General features: G+C 47.4%; 1 protein-coding gene across 1 annotated transcript in view; it reads left to right on the top strand.

Annotated features, from left to right (window-relative positions):
• The window catches only part of APCDD1 (APC down-regulated 1), a 31,699-nt gene extending 4,846 nt beyond the window's left edge, over positions 1 to 26,853 (top strand). Inside the window, exons 2-5 of the mRNA XM_028123926.2 lie at positions 7,996 to 8,179; positions 11,198 to 11,729; positions 23,821 to 24,142; positions 25,767 to 26,853. Coding sequence (XP_027979727.1) covers positions 7,996 to 8,179; positions 11,198 to 11,729; positions 23,821 to 24,142; positions 25,767 to 26,218 — 1,490 coding nt within the window. The 3' untranslated portion in view covers positions 26,219 to 26,853. The remainder of the gene's footprint in view (positions 1 to 7,995; positions 8,180 to 11,197; positions 11,730 to 23,820; positions 24,143 to 25,766) is intronic.
• The last annotated feature ends 282 nt before the right edge of the window (positions 26,854 to 27,135 follow it).

A 27,135-nucleotide genomic window follows, 5' to 3' on the forward strand; every position in this document is an offset into this window, starting at 1 on the left:
ATTACCTGCATTTAATCTAATCAGCCACATTTTATCTGCTTTGGGTTTTTACATATCACACCAGTTCTAACTTGAGAATACTTTCTCACTCTGATTAAGTAATACATGTCACATTATTTAAAACAGAAGCATGCGAAATGAGCAAGAAAAGAATCACTCAGAAGCCCCTCCCCAGAGACAACCATTGTTAATATTCTTACATATGCTTATTTAGCCTTTAAAAAAAAATTTTTTAAAGCATTGAACTACATATTATAGAGACCGACCTGATCAAAGATTAGTTCAGTCCCAAGTGTGCTTGAAAATTGTTTCCTTCCCCACTAATTTTACATTTTATTACATGTAAAGTGGTTTGGAACTTTTGGTTCTCGATCTTGATTGGCAGGTGAGAAACTCTGGAATATACCTAGATAATTCAAATTTTTAAAAATGTTATTGAAAAATTGGGGATTTGGACATGGAGTATACTTTCTATTTCTTGTTTCCTTTCATTAAAAACAATGGCCCGTGCGCGAGCGAGAACCTCACGTGTAGTAGGCACTTAGCTATTTGGTCAGTGAATGAATGTTGACTTTCAGAAGGCAAGTAGTTACTTGCTTCTTGCTCCCCTGGTCTCCCACCCTTCACTCTTCTCTTTAGTCCCTCCCTGTCCTAGACTGGCTGCTTCCTGAAAACACCATGGGTTTAAGAACAAGCTTTGCTGGGGATGACCATAGCAAAAATAGTATATTCATTCTCTTTGACAACTATGCTAAGGACTGCTTTCTGAATGCATAATCTGGTGAATTCAGTGGTGTAAACAGTCATCTGGTCACGCACACAGGCTTTGTATTTAGGGTGTCAGTCAGTCTCTACATAAATGGCCAACTCTATGCTTCCTTTCATTTCGGGAAATCTGTTTTTTTTTTTTATTGATATCATTGAGAGTTTTCAGGCTCTGAACTGTAGACTTTACAATTATGATAGTGGTTAAGGTCATTCTGCAGTCATTTTGGATTACTGTTACTCCCTGGGAGTAAATCACTCATGAGCACGCATGCATGTGAATAAACCTTCCAGAGCTCCAGGATCTCGTTTAGTTCTCTAGAATTAGTAACCTGTAAAATAATACCGTAAAGCCTTTACAAATTAATTTTTTTTCAACAAGTGAATAATTTCCTTCCAAAGTCTACTATTTTCTCCCACACTTACTTCAAAGAAATACCCACTTGGCATCATAATTTTATCTGAGCCCAGGCCCTGGGACCCCCAGTCTTGGATACCATTTTATGGTGAAGTCGTTTTCCTGATTCAGAGCTCTGCTGGACAGGGAACAGTGCTATGGAGAGCTTCCAGCTTATTTGGTGTCATGGACTGGCCGTTTATAGAACACTTCACATTAAAGAGTGGTTCTCTGCTTATAACTTTCTATACCTGGGTAGTAACTGGCATTTGATAAATGAGATAGCATATGCATAAAGTAAATTGTTAAGTGTTACACAAACTTTAGTTGTTATCATTATTGTAATTTTTACTTTGATACAAGTAAAAGGCACATATTGGATGACCTCCTCCGAGCCACCCTGAAGACCAAATTCATAGTCACTTTCTTACTGGATGGTGGTTGTTTTTTAATCCTTTGAGATACTCTTTTCCTTGGATTCATTTATAGCAAAATCTTAGTAGAAGAACCCGACTAACTAATCTTCTCAGTTAACCAAAATATCTAGAATCCTCAGTTAACCAAAATGTTGATGTTCTTTGTACCTGCACTCCCACACACAGACTTCGTCAGCTTATAAAAAAATGAGGAAAAAACTTTTCATGGCTTAAACAGAGTTGTTACCTGTTCACTCCAGTATCTCTGTATCCAGAGTACCACCCTACAGGGACCGATGTTCCTAATAATGACCTTGAGCCACTTTGAGAACCTGAATCATCAAAGAACGACCATAAATGTCAACTGCATTCGACATACAATGGCAGAATTTTCAACAACCAGTAGTTGTGATTAGTCAACACTTCCAGTTACATGGGTAGTCCAATTAAATGGGGGTTTTAAAAAGTTGTTATATATAGCAAGCAGATTTATTATAAATAATAGGGATACTCAGCAGCTATTCTAATAGTTACCACCCCTGAGTACTGCATTGCCAAGTACCAGGATGACGGATTTACACAATGTAAGATTAAAGTAGGACATATAAATATTTTGCACAAGTGTCTTTTTAGATGTAGTGCTAAATTAGTATTCGTTCCCACTTTCCTCTTTCCCTTCCTTCCCTCTTTCCTTTCTTTGACTATAACTTCTTATATACCTACTCCACAACATACATAAGATGGTTAGGACAAAAAACTCAGAGACTACAAAAGAGATTTACTGCTGTTTGTCCAGAGTCGTTCCCGTCTCTTATCTTTCTCATTTATTCAGGCAAAAATGATACGCTGAGCCATCATCACAGAAGTGTCAGAATGGATCTACCTGTTTCCCATACCTCTGAAAATGGGAAAAGCAGTCTTCCCAAAATGGAATTCCTGTTGTGCTGTTAACATTGCTTAACATCTTTTGGTGGTTTCTCTTAACCTTTCCAGTGAAATGCACACTCAGCGTGCTATGTGGTACTCTTGATCATGGCCCTGCCTCTCTTCTTCTGCTCCTCTGTTGTGGGCCACCCTGTGGTCCCCCCTCCCTGAGCCCGGCCCGGTTCCTCCTATGTGAACCCCTCCTGTCTACCTCTTTATGTTTGAATATGCTGTAAACTCTGCCCAGATCACTTCCATTGAGCATTCAAGGCGTGGTTGCCCCTCCATGAACCGTCCAAGGATGAATTCAGAGCCTGCTCTCTCTGTCCTATGAGTCACTCTACAAGCCCACTTGGGGGTCTGGTTTCTGGCCCAACTGAGACTCCCTCAGGGTATAATGTTTGTAGCTTCCATGTCCAGAACAGAGCCTGGCCCTTCAGAACCTTTCTGATGGTTTGAATGAATGAGTTGCTAGTTTCAGTCCCCAACTGGAGTTGACATCCTCTGAGCGACACAGTGAACACAGGGGTCCCTGGGTTGACCAGAAGTCTAAGGCTGGTTTCCGTGGAGGGCACGCCATGGGCGATCCTGACACAGAAGTCTTGGGGGATAAGGAAAGATGTTCATCTTGACCTCTCCTGCAGGTAGACTTGGTGCTTCAAATGACCTTTTAATTTTAAAAGCCATTTCATAGAAGTAGCACTCATGAGAAGGCCAACCAGAGTTTCCCCACCAGGCAAGCCAAGTAAATATTGGAGACCGCTGTTGGCAATTGACTGCAAACCTACGAGACAAGTTTCTCCGACTGTACAGCAGCTCCGGCTTTCACATGACCCATTTAATTTTGTCCCCACCAAGGTGATGGGTACTCGAAGGGCAGAGATAGAAAGGGAACCAATCCCGTTTTTTCTACCCTAAAAATTGACCCTAGTATCGGCCTCGAGTGCAAACCCTAACTCACTGTATGCCGAAGAGCCATGCTAACTGTAGAGTTTTCCTCCGCCTGCCTGCCCGTGCTGCTTCTCTTCTGCCCTGACAGTCGTGCCATTTTCTGTGACCTGTGCTCGTTGTCTGGTAAGAGCGATGGCCGAGTGGAGATTTGTCTCTAGAAACCCGAGTGATGTAATGATCTTTTGCCCGCTTTCGAATGATTGGCGTATTGGTGGCTCTGGGATTTTATTTCTTCCACCCCTAGTTAAAAAGCATCACTGTAGGCTCCCTTCCTGTGTGACTGGCCTTATGAACAACCCAGGCAAATTCTGACCACCACTCCCTCTTCCTCTGCCTTTGAACTCCCGGCTTCCTTCCCAGAACCCTCCTTCATCGTCTCCACCCTTGTTCTTTGACATTCAGGCCAGTGAGTCCTTGAGAGCCTCAAGGTCAGAAAAACTTATTTTCATTCTTCTTCATGCTTCCGGCTCCTAAAATATACAAAATAAGAGTGAATAGGTATTTGTTAAACTGAGTAGAACTTGTCAACAACCACAGAGCCCAGCGCTTTGGGTCCCACCCCCTTCTGCTTCAGGGTCACCAGTTTACTCAGGGAGCCCTGTGTCTTTCTTTACTCTGAGCATGCTGTCCTTCTCAGAGCTCAGAGGGAGTCTGGCTCTGGCTGACTTTTACCATTATTTTAACTCTGCTGTTGGCTGGGAAGGACTTTTTGAAGGCGATCTAAAAGCCTAATCATTATTTAAAATAATAACCCATTTAATGAGAACTATGTCTGTGTAAGGAAGACAACCCTGAGAGATGGGTAATGTTACCCCTCTTTACAGATGAGTAGATGGAAGCTTGGTGAGGTTAAGTCATTTGTTTCAGGTCACCACACTAATGGTGTGTTTCATCGATTGGAAAATACACTTTTTCCCCCCCATATTTTAAGATCTCTGCAGTGGATGTGCGTCCTCTGGTCTGGGGGGGGGTCCCAGTCCCTATCAGCTTGCAGGCATCAGTCATGCGGGGGTGCTACAGTCTTCCCCTGTGTGAATCTGGACACAGCAGCTCACACTGTCATCACATCACTTCCTTTATATGGCCCCTTGTTACTCCACGTCTGTGGATTTGTTGCAGATAGGTCAGTTTTGAAAATAGAATAAATGTTTGAGCCATGCGTGCTTGGTTATTTTCTCCATAACTCACTTATAAATTTCACTCTTCAGAATCAGCGCAGCCTTGTAACAGAGCCGTGGAGTGTGAGTTTGACATCAGTGAGGCAGATATTTATCACCAGGAGAATAAACTGTGATTCCCTATTTTCTCACATAGCAACAATCAATTGCATAGAAAGGAAGACCCACAAAAAGATGTGGCTGTGTTCGTGTTTTGCTGTTGAGATACATGCAAAGCAAACCTATTACCCGTCACACATGAAGGGTTGCAACTGAAGGCAAGAACCCTTGTCAAATCTCTTTGAACAGATAAAAGCCATGTCAGAGCAGTTGGGCGCTGCTGTGCAGGATGCAGGGGGATCGCGGGACTGTTGTGCAGTCATCATTGAGCTGCAAGTGTTTTTGTCACTGGTAGTAAAATAATGATGCATCTTCACAATCCTTGAAGTCTTGGATTCGATGAAATCCTTTAAGTGGCAGATCCGGTTTCAAACTCGCACAGCCTAGCTCTAGAGACTTCACCCATATCCACTATCCTTCCAGCTTTTATTGTCCTTACGGGAAAGCACTTGCAGGGTATAAAGGGGTTTACAAATCAATTTTTAGAACATAACTTGGTTGATAGGGAGATGATTCTTTACCACATGCTCAGTGTCACATTTAAAGCAGAATCGTCCCCAACTCCCAATGCCTCCTAACTTGAATTAGAATCTGTTTCAAGTTAGCCACATTGTAACTGATCACACAGGCAGTTGACCCACCAGACAGCAAGCTGTAGTATCTTTCATTTCTTGATTGAATAACAGGGAGTTCAGGAACTGCTTCCCATCATCAAGATAATTACAGCTCCTGGGGATTGGTAGAGTTCCATACTACCCTCTTTCCCTCCTCCAGTTCAAAGCCAACTGAGAGATCAGCAGAAGTCTCAGACAAATGGGGATGAAAACATAAGAACTGGAGTGATAAATACTCAGAAGACACAGTATAGTGTCCCATGGTGGGATTGCTAACAGTTCACCCCTGAATTTTTCAGCCTTTCCACCTGGCCTAGTGCCACAGCCAAACAACTGAAGGGTCAGGGTCCTTACTATGTGGCAGGGGTAGGCACTGATCAAAATGCATGTGCAGTTGGCCCTTGAACAACACAGCTCTGAACTGTGTGGGTCCACTTCCATGTGGATTTTTTTTTTCCGATAAAGATAGTACAATACTGTAAGTGTATTTTCTCTTCATTACAATTTTCTTGATAACATTTTCTTTTCCCTAGCTTACTTTATTGTAGGAAGACAGTATATAACACATATGACATGTTGTTCAAGGGTGAACTGCATTTTGAAAAGAGGCCAGTTTGGCAGACAGAAAGAGATGAATGTCATAGTCACACACACCTGTTTCCATCCAACACACAACTTCACTGGGGAGGGTTGAATAAGGCATAGGGAGAGAATACCCAGAAATGCAATCTTCTTTCCTCCGTGGAAGCAGGGGCCACTGGTGGGAAGGGCCTCACTGAACCACCAGGAGCCCATGAGCACGGACACCACCAGGCGTGGGTTTCAGAGTTTTAGTGCTCCTCTCATTCTTGCTGGGGTCCGAATCACCTGGTTGGGCTAAACGGGGTTGGTCGTGAGCTTGCATTCATTTGAACATAGCATCATCATCTCATTTTCAAATCTCCTTTCACACTTTTTATTTAGTTGAATCATACTTATGGGTGTCTCTGCCTCGTTGCCTTTTGCTTCATTCAAGATCCATAGGGAACAATCCAAAGTTGCTGCTTTAGCCCGAGGCCAGCATTTTGCTCAGAGGAAAAGCCGAGTTCCCACATGTCTTCTCAGTACCAAAGACTTTCAACAGATTAGTTCAGCCTTCTGAGTCATGGCAAATATCTGAATATTTTATAAATATCTCAATGTTATCAAGATGTGGGTCTGAGTCTCTCTAGTAGGTTTTCACCATGTTGCTCGAAGTCACCATGTTCTGGGCCTAACTTTGCATTTTTAAACGATGCCCCGTAAACCCTGGTTTTTCTATGAAGTTATTTAGGTGTTGATTACAAAATATATAATTGCCTCTTCATAGTACAGTTCTGATGGGTGCATTTTATTTTGTGTATATTTTTATTTTTGTCTAGGGTTTTTTGGGGTTTTTTTTTATTAGCACAGTGCTGAATACTTAGTAGGTCCACAATAAAGACGTATTGATGTGTTAATTACTTCAGGAGTGAATCTCAAAGGGAAGAGTGGGCTTTCGGATTATAACTCAGTCAGCTGGCAGTGCTTTCTTCTGAACAGGGGCTGCTGGTTATTTTGCACGTTTAAGGGTCCGCCAACCTAAACTAAACTGCTTATACTGAAGATGAACTTAGTCCTAATATTCCTTTACCTGTGGAAAATAAAAATATGTAGTCTTCTTGTAGTTATTCTTTATTTAGAACCCTATATTAACATTGCCTTCGTGGGTGTGAGGGGATGGAGTGGGAAGGTAATTGGGGAAAAATGTCCCACACGTCCCCCACCGAAGGGGGGTATATGACTTGCGCCCCACTGATGGGGAGCCCTGTAGAGGGTGTCCATCAGAGATGGAGAGAACCAGAAGATGCGTGGCTTGGTGGGAGCAGCAGGGAGCCCAGCCAGGGAGCAGATGTCAGTTAGGAGCCCTCTGAGTTATTCCTGGGCCTTTCTCCACCCCATCAGAATTCCCCTTCCACTGAGGCTGGTCTCCATGCTCTTCCCCCTCCTCACCTGAATGTGTGACTGCATGAGTCTCCCTTCCTGCTGACCCCTTTATTACCCCTCCCTTGGGTGGCTTTGGAACACGTTCATTTCTCTCTTCAGCCCGTTACATTCATTTATCTGCACTGTAAGCTGCTCACTTAGAGGCACCATTTTATTTGCCGTTGCACAGACGCACGGATTTGAGCTCAGCCTTTGCCAGGAACTAGCCGAGAGACCTCCCAAGAGTCCGTGTTGTCTCCGTGGGTCTCAGCTTTCCCGGCTTTCCCACCTGGGAAATGGTCTCCCAGGACGTATCCCCCTTTGAGATATTAACTCCAGGAGAGCAGAGACAGTGATAAGCCTGGTGGGGTAAGAGTGCATTTCCTACTTGCAGTGATTTTTCTTTTCTTTTTTTAATAATTTTTTAAAAGATTTTATTGATTTATTTGAGAGACAGCAGGAGCAGAGGGGAGAGGCAAAGGGAGAAGCAGACTCCCCACTGAACGAGGAGCCTGAGATCATGACTTGAGCCAAAGGCAGACGCTTAACCAACTGAGCCACCCAGGCGTCCCCCATTTGCAGTGATTTCTTGCCAAGGAGGCAGTTCCTCAGCCTGACTCCTGTCTGCTGTGAGCTCTCCTTTCAACAAACTTCCACTTTTCTTTCAGGGCTGGGAGAGGGTTCTGCCCTCCTTCATCCAGATAGCAGATCCCATCCCAGGTCCTTAGAGAAAAGTGCCTGGAGGGCTTTCAAGGAATCCCAGTGCCATCACATGCTCAAACATCTTCACAATGGTGCGAGGATCACTGTGCAGATGCCACCAGCAATCGAGGGCCACTGGGTGTCCACCGGGTAAGAGGGTCGGGGACTGGACCCGGGTAGGGGAGGGGAGGTGGGGGGGAGGATCAGAGAGCCACATGTCTGTGGAAGGCCTTCCTGAGGGCTTCTCAGATGCACAGAGACTGTATCCTATCTGCAATGGCGCAGGTGTTATCTAAGTTCTAACTAAAAACCAAGCAACACTTTGAAACTCCGTTCAGTAAAGAAACAGCTAAGGACTGTAGAAATGTTAGCTAAGGCAGAGAGGCATACCACTGTTAACCACAGGCTGTGAGTGAATGGGTCCTTGTTTACAGAACTGTGTGGGACCACTCCTGTATAAAAAGAAACCATTAGCAAGTGAAATTAGGAGTCTGTGTTTCACCAACCCTGAAACATGACTTGCAAGCTTCTGAGGGTCTGAATATTCTAGCCATATTCTGGTAATTTAATATATGGCTTCAGGGTTCTAAGAGTAAGTGAAAAGGTACTCAAGCTACCTCTACTAGCCAGGGTGTAGTTCTTGGACTCTTCCAGGCTACAGAGCTGAGATTTATCCCAGTTTGAGCTCTGGCTTATCTTCCATTAGAGCTTTTAAAAAATAGCCTAGAGGCAGACCTGCAGGTTTTCCCCTACCCATTAAATTGCTGAGAATTAACAAGACTCACTCTGGGATCTGATCACTTCTCCCTTGCAGCCTCCAGGTATCTTGGGGAGGGATCAAGTGCAACAGAGAAGAGGAAAAAAAAGGAATTTTTATAAGATGATGAAGACCCAGATGTGGTTTTTTTTTCCCTAAAGATGGATTTCTTAAAATAACCGCATGATAAATATTTGCATGATCTTAATGTGATGTGCTTTTAAATAATTTATCATTTTATTCAAACACATGTTTATTGAGTGTACCAGTATTTACCGTGTGCCCAGCACTATTCTAGACTTTGTGTATATAGCAGTGAACAAAACAAATCATGGTCCCTGTCTTCAGGAATTTTACAAATAAACATACAAAGAAGTACTATGAAGAGGGAAAAAAACAACAGGTGCTAAAGGAGAATACCAGGGGCCTTATTTTAGGACAGGGGTGGGGTCAGGAAAGGCTACCAGAGGAAAGGACACTTGAGCTGGGATGTCCTTAGCTGTGCAAAGACCTAGGGAAGAGCTTTCCATCTGGAAGAGCTAGCAAAGACGGGGTTGGAGAAACAACTGACCTGGAGTCCTTGTGGCGGGGGGAGGTTCATAAACCTGGGCGTAGGGACCTGGGCAGGGGACAGCTCCAGATGAGGCTGCCAAGGAGGGCGGGGCCAGCTCCAGGGCAGGTCTGGCTGGATTGAGGTTAGAACTGGACAGTCACTGAAGAGTTTGCAGCAAGGACTGTGCTTAAGACATGATCCAGCTTTCATACGAGGCACTCTGGCTGCACTGCAGCAAATGGCTGGTAGAAAGTGTGAGAGGACGGTGACCAGTTAAAAGATGGTTGCAACAGGTGCATCTAGAGGGGACAAGGCCTAGGTGAGGGGGTGGTGGCCCCGGTGGAGTACGCAAGGACTTGAGACACATTGAGCCCTGAGGCCAGGCTGCACACCTTTAAGCACACCTTAAAAACAGACCACAGTTACCGCTCACGCTGGACAGGGCCTCCTTCGTAAGGGGAGGACCCTTGCGGCTCCTCTCTCACCTTCTCTGCAGAGCGCAGGGCTCAGGGTTCCGCTGAGTGCCCTCTGTGCACGCGCCCGCACTGGACTTCCACTGACAGCCTTTCCCAGAGGGAGGTGCCCGCTTGGGGTGATGTTTACCTTTCACCAGTGTGTTAACTGAAAAATGGAAATGTTACCGATTTTGAGAATAACAGGTCTTTGCGATTTCAGCTCCACTGTTTGATTTAGCCATGCTGAGTCTGCTCAAACCATAATTATTGTAAATAATACAGTAAATAGAATATACATATACACATATATTGTATATATTATATATTGAGTTCTGACATTATATTGTTATATATCGTTACCTCTCTCTCTCTCTCTCTCTATATATATATATATCTATCTCACAGACTCGAGCAGAGTTATAAGGCCAAACCTGATGGATGCAAATCATGTTGTAACAAATTCTGATCTAATGGAGAGTTACAGAGGTCAGATTCTGTGGCAGATATGTTGAAGAAGCCCTCCAGCGTTTCCCTGGTGTGGGCTGGGCTGCAGAGAAAGGAACTGGCCCCAGGTAGGGCAGTGATCAGTTCCTGCTAGCCATGTATGCCCTGTAGACCTAGTCTAAATATTTCTGGCCAACGAATCTAGCATTGATCTAAGGCCACAGCAAAAAACTACTTTGTTGTCATCTTGTCAGCACAAACAAAAGGAACCCTTACCTCTGTTCCACTAGCTTTGCTTTCACTAATGGACCCTTTTCCCCAGTAGAGGGAAAATTAATTTTCACTAGATGGGAGGGTGAGTTTCCACTTGCCCAAGTGACTCCTCCCCAGACTAGATTCCATTTCAGAATGACAGACATCCAACACCTGCCTGCTCTAGACAAGGTCCATAAACAGAAGTGTTCAGGGAATCAACTGTTTTTGAGCTAACATAAGGAGACTTCCTTCATAGGCCAGCACTACTCTCTTCCCTCTTCCCACCGGAAAGACACTTCTCTGAAGTTAGGCCCCCAGGTGGAAGTGAGAAGGGCAGGTTTGGGCTCTCTTGGCTTGTTCCTACAATGAATAAAGACTGTGGTGTAGAGAGATTAGGAACACAGCCTGGAGTCAGACTGCCTGCATTCATGGTCTGGCTTTTCTCCTGGCTGGTTATGTGGCCTGGGGGCACTTTCCCTGATCTCTCATGCCTTGGTTTCTCCAGCTGTAAAATGGAGACAATACCTACTTTACTCCTTGGTTGTTGTGAGGATTCAATACATTGGTGTCTATGAAAGCACAAAACAGTGTCTGGCCCAGAGTAAACATTTGTTATTATTACCGTAATTTCTTGACACTGTAACGCATCTGTTCCTCAATGCCTTTGGGCTTGAAGATGTCTTCCTTCCCCTTTTCTCCTTCAGCTGTGAAGTGAGGTCGGGCCCAGAGTTCATCACAAGGTCCTACAGATTCTACCACAATAACACCTTCAAGGCCTACCAGTTCTATTATGGCGGCAACCGGTGCACCAGCCCCACCTACACCCTTGTCATCCGGGGTAAGGTCCGCCTGCGCCAGGCCTCCTGGATCATCCGCGGGGGCACCGAGGCCGACTACCAGCTGCACAACGTGCAGGTTGTCTGCCACACAGAGGCTGTCGCCGAGAGGCTCAGCCAGCTGGTGAACCGCACATGCCCGGGCTTCGTGCCCACTGGGGGCCCGTGGGTGCAGGACGTGGCCTACGACCTGTGGCGGGAAGAGAATGGCTGCGAGTGCACCAAGGCCGTGAACTTCGCCATGCACGAGCTGCAGCTCATCCGTGTGGAGAAGCAGTACCTCCAGCACAACCTGGACCGCCTGGTGGAGGAGCTCTTCCTCGGGGACATCCACACTGACGCCTTGCAGAGGATGTTCTACCGGCCATCCAGTTATCAGCCCCCTCTGCAGAATGCCAAGGTACCCTGCCGCTGACTGCACTCAGGGCCTGTGGGCTGTTCTTTAATAAGCGAGATGAGCGACCCACAGGGAGACATGGCAGTGGGGTCCAAAGGGACCTCTGAGAGGAAGCACCCTGCGTCATGGGGGAGATTGTGGAGGGCTGCCCAGGGAGGGACACGCAGCAGGGTCAGGACACCTGGCCACGCCACCAACTTGCTCTGCAGCGAGCGGCTGTGGTTTTCCTCATGACATGGTTGATGGCGGCAGGCTTGTTGGTGTGCCAGGGACCCAGGGATGGTGATTCTAGAAGATTCCTAAGGCTCTTCTCAGCTGTAACACTCCACAAACATCTTCTTTGATCCTGAAAGGAAAACATAAAGGAAATTCGGAGATATTATAACCACACTGTGGAGAGATGCCACAACAGGAGTGATCCCAGCCCTGGAGGAGAGGGAGAGGTGCCTGAGGGGAAAGTGACAGTGCTGTTGTAGGCTGGAGAGCTTATAGTCTCCCACCCACCCTACCGCTTTTAGTCTTCAAAACGACCCCCTGAAGCAGATATTGCCGCCCTCTTAGGCAGAAGGGAGAGGTAGCGGAGATTCAAGGGGTTGTTGTCTTTTGCCCTAGGTCACCCAGGTAGTGAGGTTCTGTGCTGGAACTTGAACCCAGACCTCCTTCTCCAGACCCCACATTCTTTCCATTCAACTAAGTGAAATGTAAAGTCACTGTGATCACATGGGAGGACGGAGGGGGCAGGAAACAATTAAAACCTTATAATGTTCTTTTCTTGAATGATAGTCCAGTAATTATATTTGGAATTCACAAAGCATTTCCTTCCCATGGGCTCAGAATCCGTGTCAGCCTGTAACACTATCTTCCACCTCAGAAGTTGGAGAAGCTTGAGCAGGGAGGGGCATGCAGGGAGGGGGTCAAGGGATATTTCTCCAGTGGCCACCCACCCCCCTCCGCCACCGTCAGATTGGCTTCCGTGGAACCCTCTCTCCAACAATGACTCTCTAAATGAGGGGCCCCATATCACTTTTGTTTGATAGTTTATTCATTTTTTTAATTTTTTTTTTCTTAGTCCTTTGAGCTTATTTATGACTGGTAGAGATATCCCAGAGTACTTCCCCTGCCAAAGACCACTCGGTGTTATCTTCTGTTTATCTGTGTTATTGTGAGCTCCTGTAATGAAAGTCGCCTTTATTATAATTGTGGGAAATCTGAGGAAGCCCACTTGGCTGAGGCTGCTTCCTCTAGATGCGCCTCACCAGGGACGGTCCCCATGTGTGAGGAGAAGCCAGACTGAGGGCCCCGGGCCCCAGACCCAGCCCTCCCTGGGCTCACAGCAAGACTTAGAGCGCAAACCCTGGAGTCAGGCCCCCTGTGTCCTGCTGTGAGGTTGCAGATTTGCTGAGGAGGAAGAGAGGAGTTAGGGCAGTGAGGGAGAGGGTGGCCTTTCTTGCCTGCCTCCATCCCAGTGTCTGCCTGGGACTCCCCAGGCCTCCTCAGGAGGGGTGGGGAGTGGAGGAGCTGAAGCTGCGCCCATTCCACACATCATGCCAAGGCATCAAGAGGACAGTGCTCCATAGGTAGCATCTAGGCAAGGGCATGGTTTGGGGGGGCAGATAGGAATCCAGATGGAAGCGTCATCCAGAGTCGGTGCTAAACACTGCAGCTGAACAGCTCTTCTCTTGAAATCTCTGGTGTGAGAGAGCAGTGGGGTAAAGGAGCTTCTCGTCTGAACATTTGGCTTCCTCTGAGTACAGTCTAGCCAACTTTTAAATTATCTCTAGTAATGGGAGTAAGAATGTCATGAATAAAAACGGCCCACAGATAATCCAGAAACCTGATGTCAGCCAAGAGCGCCAACCCGGTCCCACCCTGAACCTTTATGAAGATCTGCTAAGCACACAGTCCTTTTCATGCCTGCTCACCCTCCAGCGGAGACACTAATAGGCAGCGAACAGCCAAGAGGCAGGAACAGTGAGGCAGGGAACTGAGTAGGGAGGAGGCTGAATTGCTGCAGGAGGAGGCAGGTCCCGTCCCGGAGATGCCTGGGCTGGAGTCTAGCCACTCTCTTATCCACACCTGACCTTGATCCTTTGCGCAAGGATCTGAACTCAGGTTCAGATTCCTTTTGCTCAACTGCAGACACCCACGGAGACTCTTTTTAGGACTGAAAAGAAAAGAGGATTAACCATAACACCTTTCTTTTCTTACATCCATTCGCTCACTCTGATCTTCTGGTGGCATGCCCCATCAGGAGGCCCGATAGGTGAAATCAGTATTCCTAAGACTTGCAACTCTGGAAGATTCTCTCCCACTCCCTCCCCGGGCCTGTAGGAGGCACTTCTGCTGTCAATCGACTCACTGAACAGAGCTTGTCTGTTGGGAGAGCAAAGGCACACACTTGTGGTTCCTGAAGGAAAAATGGTCTTGACTGTGAGTTATTACCATTGGCATAAGGACTAAGGATGATAGTTGTAAAAGGCCAACCTTAGAATTTTTATAAACAAAAAAGTGGGAGACATGCTTTTTTTTGTTTTGTTTTGTTTTTTAAATACTGTCTGGATAAACTGGTAAGAGTATGGACTTTGGAGGCAGTAGCCAGTCCTGGAATCCACTGCTGTGGCCATCAGCTGCAGGGTGCTAGTGCTGTCATCTCACCTTAGGGAGCCGTGATTTTTCTTCTATAAAGTGGCAAGAATAGAAGAACCAGCTGGATTAGTGTGCAGAATGCTGCCTGCCCTTGGAAAGGACCGTTCACCAAAGTTCCCTTCTCCCCACTCCTAGAGTAGGTAGCCCTTCTGGGCAGGTGTCTCCTGGAGGGATGACAATGACAGTGACATTGACGGGGGGGGGAGCCTCAAAGTGTTTGATGATGCCTCACCATGAAGCATCTCCTCCCATTTTCTCCTCCACCCCCCTGCGGAGGCAATTGTGAGGACATTGACCCAGATACTTAAAAGGTAGACCCTCTAAAACCTAGGCCTGAGGCCCTGATTTAAGAAATTTTAAGGGTGGAAAGAACCTTTGGCATACTGTTAAATACAAAAAAAAAAAAATCTAGAATAGCATGAATAGTAAGATACCATTGTGTGAAACTAATGAAAGAAGAATACAATGAACTTATAAAGGAGGCAGTATTTCTGGAAGAGTACATGAGAAACATAACAATCCGAGGAAGGGAACCGCTGGGGGACAGTTGGACCACGACTCATCACTGTATACCTTTTTTGTACCTTTTGCACTTTGTGCCATGCTCTTATATTATCCAAACAGTCATCATGCAAAATTAAAATAAATTTCAGAAGCTAGGGCTCTGAGGCTCAGAGGAGCACTGCGGCCACTGCCAGAACTGGTGGCAGGGCTGGGAGGCCAAAACCTAATGCATCCAGGGCCGGTGTGCGCTGCCCTCCTCTTCCACAGCCAGCCCGCGTGGCCATGGGTGTCCTTCGAAGGCCAGTGAGGTCTGCAAGGCTCTGGGAGCTGAAAGGGCCCGTTCTTCTAATGTTGGACCTGGCGTCAAACGTCTTGGCACACAGCATGCCGCCAAGTCCTCAGGAAGTTTTTAGATCCTTCCCCGGGACAGCTCTGAGAGGGAAGAAGCGGACTTAGCCATTGGTGCCTTTCCAGAGTCCCCACAGGCAGAGCCCCAGGTGCTCCCTGCCCGCAGGCCAGTGGCAGGTTGCCTCGCCCTCTGGGAACTGGGAACGGGAAGGAGGAAGGCTGGGAGCGCATCCGGAGAGACCATACTCCTCCCACCACCCGCCTCTTTGAACTCTTTGCCTCCCCTAATTGCAGGTCCATAGAGACCTGGCTGAAAATTAGTTTAAATGCTAAATTGAGTTTGAAACCACTAATCTCAGCCCCTCTGGAAACGGGACACCATGTAAAAATAGAAACTTTAAATCAACTTGTTTTTCTAAGCTTAGTACAGCTTTGCTGTGAGGTTCCGAGTCCTTTGGCAAATACATCGCATTTGAAGAGAATCAGGTGTGCTGGGAGGATTCTTTCAGGATGAAATTGGCCGCTCTTCACTACGAAAAATCAAGACCACATAAAATAACCCTAAAAGAAGATGCTTTCCCTCAATTGAGTTTAACATCAGGGCAGCCGTCACCCTCTGCCTAGATTTTTGTGCAGTTGAAGGGTTAGCAAGCCGAATTCTTTCAGTGGTAGAATCAAATAGTAATTAAAAGCAAATGATCACCCGGGTTGTTGGAAATGCCAGAGCCTCAGGATCAGACTTGTAAGCAAACGGAATTGGTCTTTCTCCAAAATCCTGCACTGATTTAGCCATAGGGTCATAAATCAAAGGGGTTGTCTAAAACCAGACAACTTTCCCCAAGCCATGCATCTCAGATATTCTGCCCCAGCGCATTCACGGCACATCTGAGGAAGACAGGCACCAAACTGTTTTCAAGGGGAGCTGAGCACTGAAAATGAAGAAGGTGATGCTCATGTGCTTTCTCTCTGGCATTCTGCAGAAACCTCAAGACTGCGAATGAGCATTTGATTTTGAGGGAGCTGGTCTTTCTGAGCCTTTTCAGAGTCTGCGAGAAATACAGATGAACTGTGAGACTTTCTGTATCTGTGACATCCGAGGCACTGTGGGCCGGGTGGCCACAGGCAGCGCACTTTTCAGCCCAGCCCCAGGAGGTGGCTCTGCCACAAGATGGGGGCCTCCTCCTCAGGCGTGTGCTTGGTGGGGCTCCCGGGGGGCTGGTGAGCGGGTGTCACAGGAATAAGGGCAAAAGGAGCCAGGGAAGGTGGTTGTGGAAGAATTCACCTTCCTTCTCTTTCTGCCACTGGAGGGAAAGGAGAGGGGTTTGTGGAGGTGACAGGGAACAGAAGAGGTGGTAGAGGGCTAGGGAGTTCAAGGAGTCATGACCTAAAAAGCCCGTCTTACACCAAAAATGAATCCTTTTTTTAATTTTTTTTTTTTTTTTTGAGAGAGCCTAGATAGAGAGTGCACAAGCAGGGGGAGGGAGCAGCAGAGGGAGCAGGAGAGGCAGGCTCTCCGCTGAGCAGGGAGCCCAAGGAGGGACTCGATCCCAGGACCCTGAGATCATGACCTGAACCTAAGGTAGACGTTTTAACCTACTGAGCTGCCCAGGCGCCCTCAAGGATGAATCCTAAAGAAAAGCATGGCCCTGCTCACCAGGGCCGGAAGTTTACTATAGAGCAGCAAATGGTGCACATTGTTCAAGAAGACAGAGCTGATGGTGGGTGTTGGATGATGGGGTCTTGACTCGGAAAGGATTGCCTGTGTGGACCTTTGATTTGGGCCTAAGTATGAAGTGTCGTGCAGTCAATCACTGCACCCCACAGCAGCTGGCGTCCACTTTTCTTGCAGAAACAGTTCAGTATTTCTTGACTACAGGGTATTTCAGCAGATAAACAGAATTGCAAGGTTGCTTTGTTTAAGGAGTTAGCCGACCAGGAAATACTTGTTGTCAGGGACAGTGTAAGTGGTAAACAGTTCCTCCCTTAAAAGGCAAGAGAGCCCAGAGGACTGAGAGCCCAGGCGTGCCGGAAGTGAACCATTCAGAAAGTCTGGAGTAGGCCCATAGTATGCAGGGGTGCTGGCTCAGCACTGGCCAGGAGCGTGGAGGAGGGGTGAAGGCCGGATGGGGGGGGCCCTCTGGATTTACAGTAGATTTAATGTCATTATTAAAATGAGTCTGCTTTAACTATCGAAATGAATTTAAATTGATAGGAGTGGAAGAAACAAACAAGTAAAAACATCAGTCAGAAATTTTTTTCCGAAATCATTCTTGAAGTCCTTTGTTTTAAAAGAACTGGCTTCTCATGGCCCTTGCTATCTGGCTGTTGAGTCTGTGTGTGGTATGTGTGAATAGGCAAGGTGGAAGCAGACTTATCTTTGGTGTGATTTACTAATGTTTGGTAAACTGGACAGGCCTTTGTGAGCTAACTTCTTAGATTCTAAACTTCTTAGAAAACCTCTTTCTAGAAAATGAAGGGTTGCTGCTCCCAGGGACCCCCCTCCCCCCCCAAGTGCCCCTTCTTAACTCCAGGACAGTGTTGAGTTGCCTTGTGTCTCACTAAGCGGTCAGGAGACAAATGTGAGGCCTGAGACGTCAGCAGCTCACCCTTCTTGTGTCCTTCCATCATCCCTTCATCCCCAAGTCCCTTCATGGCTACCGCCAGCCCCCTCCAGCAGCTCTGAAAGCTGCTCTTTGAGACACACGACAAGTGTGACCATGGTATGCTACTTCCTCCTGAAAGTGGCATCATCAGGACCCACTCAGGTGGTCAAAATGAGCCCAAGTCCATAAAGTCCCGTGACCCCAGATCTGAAAGGCACCCCAAGAGGCCCCTTCCGCAAGGTGGTCAGCTCTCCTCATTTGCAATGGCCACTGACCTACTCAATTCATAGTGTTAAATAGCCAGTGACGGCCTTCTAGCAATCAGCCTGCCACTCGTGAGCCTTCACCATACCTGCCGCGCTCCCCCAGATGCCATGGGAAGTAGGAGAAAGGGAGAGTACTCTGGTCTTGGCCTCCAAGAGCTTGATGAAGTTCCAGTGAAATGGAGAGGCCCCAGGAAGACTGCATGTGTAGGAATACCTACAGTAGAAATGGAATCAAATGCATGGAGAATTGCAGTTGTGTAAAAAAAAAAAAAAAAAACAAAAAACTTTCAGCTTCAGTCATTGGGGGCAGGTTTCTTCCTGAGAAACACAAATGTGTTTTTTATCCCATGGAAGAAAACTCTGTGAAAGGAAGTTTCCATCATCTCTTGCCATTTCTCCTCCTCCTTGGGCAAAACCTTTAGCCCAGGAAATGTTTTATTCATCCTGCTTCTCTAGTTGATCTGTTCATGGCAGGGTGATATCAAGTGATTTCTTCCATTCTGGGAAGATGCTGGAAATGAGTGGATGCTGTTGGCAAATGTTGTTGACGAACCACCTCTCCAGAAATAATTGTTGCCAGGGAACAGGAGAAAGCCTGGAGAATCCCTATCAGTCATCGGCCAGGGAAGACCTTTTCTAGGGACCAGAATCCTTGATAGGGAGACATCTGTTCTCAGCGTGAGGGGCAGCCTGGGGCCTGGGGTTAGCACTCAGCAAGTCCCAAGACCAAATTATGTTCCAGACTCTACTTTTGGCTTGTAAAGTCATCTGGGCCATGTTATTCAATCTCTCTGTGCCTTGGTGGCCTCATCTGTAAAGTGTACCCAAGTGTACCTCTCTTCAAGAGATTGTAAAGCTAGGGGGATGGTGTACTTGAACTTCCTCAGACTCATATGTCCTGTACGTGCAAGCTGTGGGTAGCTGACATGTTGCCAGGGCGCCCTGCAGGAATTGGAATGCGGAGTGAGCAAAACCTCACTCTTTGCATAGGACGTTGTGCACTTATGAAGTTGAAGGTTGATTTTTCATTTTTAGAATAAGTTTGATTGTTTTCTTTTAGGAAATTAATTACATGGGGATCTTTTTTTCTCCCCTCCTCCTTCAGAATTAAAGCTTTTTATAGTTGGTGTAAAGAGTAGCAACAAGGAAACACATTCTGGTCCCTCTGCTTTAACCTTCAGATCTTCTGTGTACAGAAACCCTAACTTTAAAGTAGCCCTTTCTGGGGCACCTGGGTGGCTCAGTCAGTTAAGCATCTGCCTTCAGCTCAGGTCATGATCCCAGGGTCCTCGGATCAAGTCCCGCATCAGGCTCCCTGCTCCACAAAGAGCCTGCTTCTCCCTCTCCCTCTGCCTGCCGCTCCCCCTGCTTGTGCTCTCGCTCGCTCTCTCTCTGTCAAGTAAATAAATAAAATCTTTGAAAAAATAAAGTAGCCCTTTCTAAGATTCAGGGAAGGGAGTGAGGTAGAAGCCCAATGGGACAGCCTACAAAAGGATAGCTTCTCAAAGGAGAATCAGGTATCAGAGCAGGGACCAAAAAGGAGAGGAATTTCATAAAGCAAATAATATTGCAGAGTACACATCACTCTTAATGACGAAAAACTCTTCCCATTTATTCTTTTTGAAAAACTGCTGTTTATTTTTTTAAGTATTTATTTGAGAGAGAGCAAGAGAGAGAGCACAAGCAGGGGGAACAGCAAGCAGAGGGAGAAGCAGACTCCTGCTGAGCAGGGAGCCCGATGCGGGGCTCGATCCCAGGACCCTGGGATCATGACCTGGGCTGAAGGCAGACATTTAACTGACTGAGCCACCCAGATGCCCCGAAAAGCTGCTGTTTAAGAAAAGCATCCCGAAAGAGAAACTGTACAGCCAGTATATAGGCCTTAATTTCTGCTTCTGCATATTGTTCCTATAGGTCTTTCAAGTTTTATTCAAGCCAAGGATGGTGAGAATCAAGAGCACAAATTAGATTTTTAAAAAATCTGTCCATACAACAGAGAGGTTCCCCCTTACCTAACCATGGCTAAAACTGTCCACTTGGTGACAGTATCCAGAGAGGTCAAAAATCCCAGCCATGTTTATGACATCTTGGTTTCTTAATGCCTGCTCAAGAGTTGTTACAACAGGTTACTAGTCAGTTCAACAATAACAAGAAAAACAACCCTATTAAAAAATGGGCAAAGGACTTGAATAGACATGTCTCCAGAGAAGATATGCAAATAGCCCATAAGCACATGAAAAGATGCTCAAGATCACTAATCATTAGGGAAATGCAAGTCAAAACTATAGTGTGATACCACACTATACCCATTGGATTGGCTATTACCAAAAAGAGAAAAAAATAATTGTTGGCAAGGATGTGGAGAAATTGGAACCTTTGTGCACCGTGGGTGGGTATGTAAAATGGTGCAGCTGCTGTGGAAAAACAGTATGGTGGTGGTACCTCCAAAAGTTAAACATAGAATTATGGTATGATCCAGAAATTTCACTTCTGAGTGTATGCCCAAAAGAATTGAAAGTGGGGTCTTAAATAGATTGTACACCTATGCTCATAGCATCATTATTCACAGTAGCCAAAAAATGGAGGGTTCATCAACTGATGAATGGATAAACAAAAGTGGTGCATACATACATTGAAATATAATTCAGTCTTAAAATGAAAGGAAATTCTGACACAGGCTACAACATGGACAAACCTTGAGGACATTATGCTAAGTGAAATAAACCAGTCACAAAAAGGACAGATTCTGTGTGCTTTCACTTCTATGAGGTACCTAGGGTAGACAGATCCATAGAGACAGAAAGTAGAATGGTGATTGCCAAGGGCTAAGATTGAAACAATGGGGAGTTGGTGTCTTTTGGGTACAGAGTTTCAATTTGGGAAGATGAAAAAGCTCTAGAAATGGACGGTGGTGACGGTTGCACAACAGTGTGAATGTGCTTAGCGCCACTGAACTATTAAAAGGATTAAGATGGTAAGTTTTACGTCACATATATTTTACCACAATAAAAAGGAATTTGGCAACACTAATAGCTAAGGGCCAGGTTCCTCCCACTCTGTCCCTAAATTCTCACAGATCCAGCTGATGGACGACGGCAAGCTTCCCTTGCTTGTAGCTTGCTTTTCTCTGCTGACGAACAGAAATGCTTCAGCCGGGTCCCCATCTCCAAGGTCAGGCCTCTGTGCCCTTGTTCTTAAAAGCTCCACTTGAACTCCACATGCTACCACGGCACCTTTCCGAGACAGCCTGGGCCCAAGGGCTGTGCCCACCTCCTCTCACCGAGCCTGTTCCTGTTCTGATGGAAGAGCACCTGATCCCTGATGTTAATGCTGGGGGCAGTAGCTCTTGTGAGAACAAAGACCCCTGTTCTCCCACCTGCTCTGCCCCATCCAAGAAGCTTTCTGGGAGGTTCCCGAATTAATATTGGTGTTTGAGGAGACAAATCTTACCAGGGAATGAGACTCCTATCTTAGAATGGCCAGAAATGAAGTGGCCACAAATGATGCTAAATCCCCGAATTACAGATAACAAAGCCATTTATGGGGAATGAAACGAAAGAGAAACTTCATCTAACTCTGTGGCTGCCCACTTGATCTTATCATCTATAAGCCACAAACGGTGTTAGCAAAGGAAGCCCTCTCTCCCCTAACTTACAGCTCTAGGCTCCTCTGATGAGCACAGCAACAAGTTGGCAAGCGTTGAGTTCTTGGAGGAGACCGTAGAGGCATGGCGGCCGAGAGCCCTTTCCCGCCCGCCCGCTCTCTCAGATCTCCGAGCACCTAGCCAGACAACTGCAGCGTCACACCGAGTCGCTGCTGCACAAAGAAAGGCCTTGGCAATCCGGATTTCCGGCGCTAGGAAGCACGGGCCTGCCCTCCTGGGCATTCCTTTCAGTGCCTGTGGTCAGGCCTGAGGCCACACCAGGGATCTGCTGCACACCATGGATCCCATGGCTGGGGGGGGGCCAAGGCCAGTGTCAACGAGCTGTCCCCCCGACTGTGGGCTACGACTGTTACCCTCCCGCCACCGCGCTGATCACATTTGCCTTGTGCTTCTGTTAGCCCGGGAAGCTTTAGCACAGCCAGTGCGGGAGGGAGAGTACCAGAGACGTAACTCCCACGGCCAGGGGTAGGCAGCCCACGGCACACAGGTGTCCCGTGGCTTCGATCAAACAGCCAGGCAATGGCAGGTATGGCCCAGAACCCAGCTGTCCTGCCTTCCAGACTGTGGCATTTTGAGGGGAGCCCTGAGCCCTCTGGGCAAACAGCGTTTACGTGACTGGCAGTCTCTGGCCACCTCTGCTCCTTGGAGGGTTTCTCAGCCACGGCTGTGGACAGACAGCATTGCCCCGGAGGCTGTGGGAGTGTTTTAAAGCAGAGGCCCAGGGAGGCAGCCCCTGAAAGGCCGAGCTGCAGCTATCTTGTGCTAAGTAAATGGCTTAAAGCTATAAAGCAGGAAGCAAATTAAGAGCCCGTAAACCGTCAAACCCTGAGGCCCGAGACACAAATGGATGACAGGTGTGCAGGCTGGCTTCGCCGAGGCCTCTGCCCCTGCCCTCTTGCTGGCCGCCTCCTTTATGCCTTCCTTTGAAAGGACCCCTGCTTTATTACACAGCTCCCTTTGTCATCCCAGCAACTGGAAGGCTGGCCTTTTTTTTTTTTAGTTTTGTGTGTCTCATAGTTGTTTTTTAAAGGGAAAAATCTGATTGTAAAATACACGTAGCATTTCCATCTTAGCCATTTGAGGTGTCCAGCTCAGTGGCCTTAAGTACATTCACAGGGTTGTGCGACCATCTCCCCCCATCCATCCAAAGAATTTTTTCATCTTCCTGACCCGAAGCTGTGTCCCCATTAAACACGAGCTCCTCATCTTCCCTCCCCCAGCCCCTGGCCACCAGGATTCTACTTTCTGTCTCTGAATTTGATCACTCTGGGTCCCTCATAGAAGTGCGATTGAGATGGTACGGTATTTGTCCTTTGGTGTCTGGCTTATTTTACTTAGCATCATGTTGTCAAGGTTCATCTGTGTTGCAGCCTGGGTCAGAATCCCTTTCCTTTTTCCAGATTGAATAATCTTTCATGGTATGTGTAGACCACATCTTGTTTCTCCATTCACCCGTTGATGTATACTGGGTTGTTCTCATCATTTGGCCGTGTGAATACGCTGCTAGGAACATGGCTGAATGGCTGTCTCTTCAAGACCCTGGTGCCCTTTGGACATAAACCAGAGGAAGGATTGCTGCATTGTATTGGAGTTCTTTTCCTCAGCTACTGCACCATTTTATCTTCCCACCAGCAGTGCACCCGGGTTCCAGTTTCCCCCACCCTTGTCCACACTGTTCTTTTCAGATATTTTTCATTGCAGCCTTCCCAGTGGGTATGAGGTGACACTAGCCTTGCCGAAGTCAAGTGTCTGGGACGTGTGATAGGATTCTAAAGAGAGTATACATCCCAGCTGACCTATTTAGACAAGTCCCTGATGTCAGCCAAACACACATGTGTGCTTGTGAACCCACACTTGTGCGCGCACACACACACACCCCACCACCCTCTCATCCGTGCCTGAGGGCCTAGCCCCAGGTGCCTCTCAGGTCCGCAGGTGACAAGTGATGGAGCCCCAGGGGGCCCTGCCCGGTCCCACTGGTGAGCCTCATTTGAAGGGAGCATGTGTGCACTGCTCTGTCATGAAGACAAAGGTCTATCCGTGTGTGTGTCTCTTGTCTCTAGAATCACGACCATGCCTGCATCGCCTGCCGCATCATCCACAGGTCAGATGAGCACCGCCCGCCCCTCCTGCCCCCCAAGGCTGACCTGACCGTCGGCCTGCACGGCGAGTGGGTGAGCCAGCGCTGCGAGGTGCGGCCCGAGGTCCTCTTCCTCACGCGCCACTTCATCTTCCATGACAACAATAACACCTGGGAAGGGCATTACTACCACTACTCTGACCCCGTCTGCAAGCACCCCACCTTCACCATCTATGCCAAGGGCCGCTACAGCCGGGGGGTGCACTCCTCCAGGGTCATGGGAGGAACAGAGTTTGTGTTCAAAGGTAGGGCTCCTGCCTCGACTCCCAAAGTAACAGCCCAGTGGCTGAGAAACTGAGCAGTTTGGGGACCTTTTTGTCCAGGCAGAGCCTGAGGGAAAGGGGTGATGTTGGGGGAGAAATTAGGGAGTCCTTTCTGCTTCAAGGTCATCGTTCACATCAGCCTTCAAGGTTCCCCCTCTGCTCAGAATGGGGCCAACAGGGGTGGCTCAGCCCTTGGGCCACAGTGCAGGAGGGCCCACACTGTTATGCGTGGTGTCAGATGTGGCCGGGGAGTATGTGACTAGGAATGAAACCTCACGCCTGCACCTTTCCTATTTATTTATTTGTTTGTTTGAGAGAGAGCACAAGTGGGGGGAAGGGAGAGGGAGAAGCAGGTTCCCTACTGAGCAGGGAGCCCGACATGGGCCTCGATCCTGGGACCCTGGAATCAGGACCTGAGCCGAAGGCAGACGCTTAACCAACTGAGCCACCCAGACGCCCCTACACATTTCCTTTTTTGTGCACCGCTCAGGGTGATTCTGAGCTGCCCCTGTGATAACACCACACTTACTTGCCGCATTCAGTGTGCTTTCTGGAGTGGGCAATAAAGAGCAAGTGTTAGTTACACCTCAGGTGCTCAGCATTGTCCTTTCCAACGCCCAGTTTGTCATGCACTTGGAAGTTGTCCTGTGCTTGGAGGTGGGAGGTTGGGATTTGTAATGATGACCTAAGTGAGGAACGTAAGGGGTGAAATTCACCAGGCTGTTGTCAGCAAGGGAGGTCTTGTGGCTTCTTTTTCTAGAATTTCTTTTTACACTTACACATCTTTTTAAGATGGTGTCAGTCATGTCACAGACAAAAGAGAGGTGGCTCAGTTACTGGGTATGACCCCTTCTAGGATAGCATATCATGGTTAAGCCTATTTAATATGAAGTATTTTTGATAACCCAGATAAGACCTAGGGCATCTTAATCCTCCACTTAGGAAGGAAGATTTTCTCCAGGAAGGATGGACCTTTGCTAGATGTGGCCAAGAGAACAACCATCTTGGTCTGGTTCCACGCCGAAGCTGTTGTGGAATAAAATAAAATACAGTTCCCTGGGGTCCTTCAGAAACAGCCCTCTATAAGTGCTGGGATTTCTATTTAATACATTCACTGATATTTTTCTTGCTTGCAGCCTAGTTCATTTTAGATGCCTGATACATGGGCCAGTATAAATTTGCAAGTCTGCTAACTAGTATAGGCGTTCAACACCAAAACTATTTAAAAACCTCAAAACCTTTTCATAAAAACTAAATTCCAGTTTGTGTTGAAATATTGTAGCAATCCCAAAGAGTCAGCGTCACCAAGGGCAACCCCTTGGAGACACTCTGTGTGACAGTTTGAGTTCACATTAGCAGGCATTCGGGGCGGTGCGGGCCCCGCACTTATATGCAGAATGCAGTCTACCAGCAGTATATTTGGTGTGATGATCGTTCACGTCCACACGCTGAACTCTCACCACTGGGGGTGCTTTTAGGGGGGCTGTGACCGGTGGGTGCCTGTGTGGGGTTGGGTTTAGAGCAGATGGCCTGTGCAGCTGGAGTGCTTTCTGCACCATGCATCCCCCGCCCTTAGAGTCACCGACCTGTCCTCTCTCCTTCGCAGTGAACCACATGAAGGTCACCCCCATGGACGCGGCCACCGCCTCACTCCTCAACGTCTTCAACGGGAACGAGTGTGGGGCCGAGGGCTCCTGGCAGGTGGGCGTCCAGCAGGACGTGACACACACCAATGGCTGCGTGGCGCTGGGGATCAAACTACCTCACACCGAATATGAGATCTTCAAAATGGAGCAGGACGCCCACGGCCGCTATCTGCTGTTCAACGGCCAGAGGCCCAGCGATGGGTCCAGTCCGGACAGGCCTGAGAAGAGAGCCACCTCCTACCAGATGCCCTTAGTCCAGTGTGCGTCCTCTGCGCCCAGAGCCGAGGACTTCTCTGAGGACCACCGGGGTCACCAGTATGGGAGCTGGGCGCCCGGGAAGAGCGCTTGTCCTCTGCTCCTTGCTGTGCTCGCCGGCCTTTTGACTCTACCGCACTGGAACGTCCTCAGATAGAAGTTTTTAAAAAGCTGTATTTTTCCAAACCAGGATTCCTTACAATTGACAGATTTTCTTTACAAAAAAAGGGCGCTGCTTCTTGTGATGCACTTGAATGCCCCAGAACTGTGGCTCCTTTTCTGCTGCCTAGCCCCCTCCCACCTGGCCTGAGTCCTGAGCAGCGCGCTGTTTGAAGTTTCTGCTTTGAACTCTGGCCAGTGGGATCCCAGGCCAGGGCGCCTTCTCGAGAGTAATTGCACTTTAAGACCGCAGAGAGTGGCGGGCTAGTGTGTTTGGTAGAGGAGCAGGGTGACAGCTAAGTCCTCTTCTTTTCTTCCTCATAATTATTATTCTGTTTCTGAGTCACACTTAGACAGATATCAAGCTCCAGCTTTTCCTGCCACTGTACTGCTTACTGTCCTCCCCTGAAACCATGTTACGACCTGGAATCCAGTGCAGAGTTGGTTTGGGACAGCAATCAAGACACCTATTATTAATAAAGAAGAGACTTGAGTGTAGATATGTATATAGGGAAAGACACCGGGTTTAGCTTAACCATCCTGACAGCCTTAATGCAAAAAAAAGGAGGGAATCCCAGCTTTTAAATGTTGAGTGGAAAAGTATCTGTAATTAAAGTTTCAATGGAATTTAAACTATCGTTGTTTTAACTTGTGGGGGAAGGAGATTTGGTGAAATGCTGGTTTCTGGGTGGTTGCAGAATGCACGCTGCTTGATGACTGCTTGGCTGACGAGGGTGGTCGAGCAAATATCAAAAGCAGTACACATGGGAGCAGCGATGTACGGGAAGGTGACAGTGTGTTAAATGCTACCTGAATGATAAAAAAAAGTGCCTGTTCATTCCACAGTTTCCTCTTCGTGGGACCCTCGTCCTGGCTCGTGCTGTATCTGGTGAGGGGTGAACAGGACGGAGCCTT

This window comes from Eumetopias jubatus, unplaced genomic scaffold (genome assembly GCF_037043125.1).
Source record: "Eumetopias jubatus isolate StellerSeaLion01/CBP00866 unplaced genomic scaffold, mEumJub1_p1.0 scaffold_16, whole genome shotgun sequence".
NCBI lineage: Eukaryota > Metazoa > Chordata > Mammalia > Carnivora > Otariidae > Eumetopias > Eumetopias jubatus.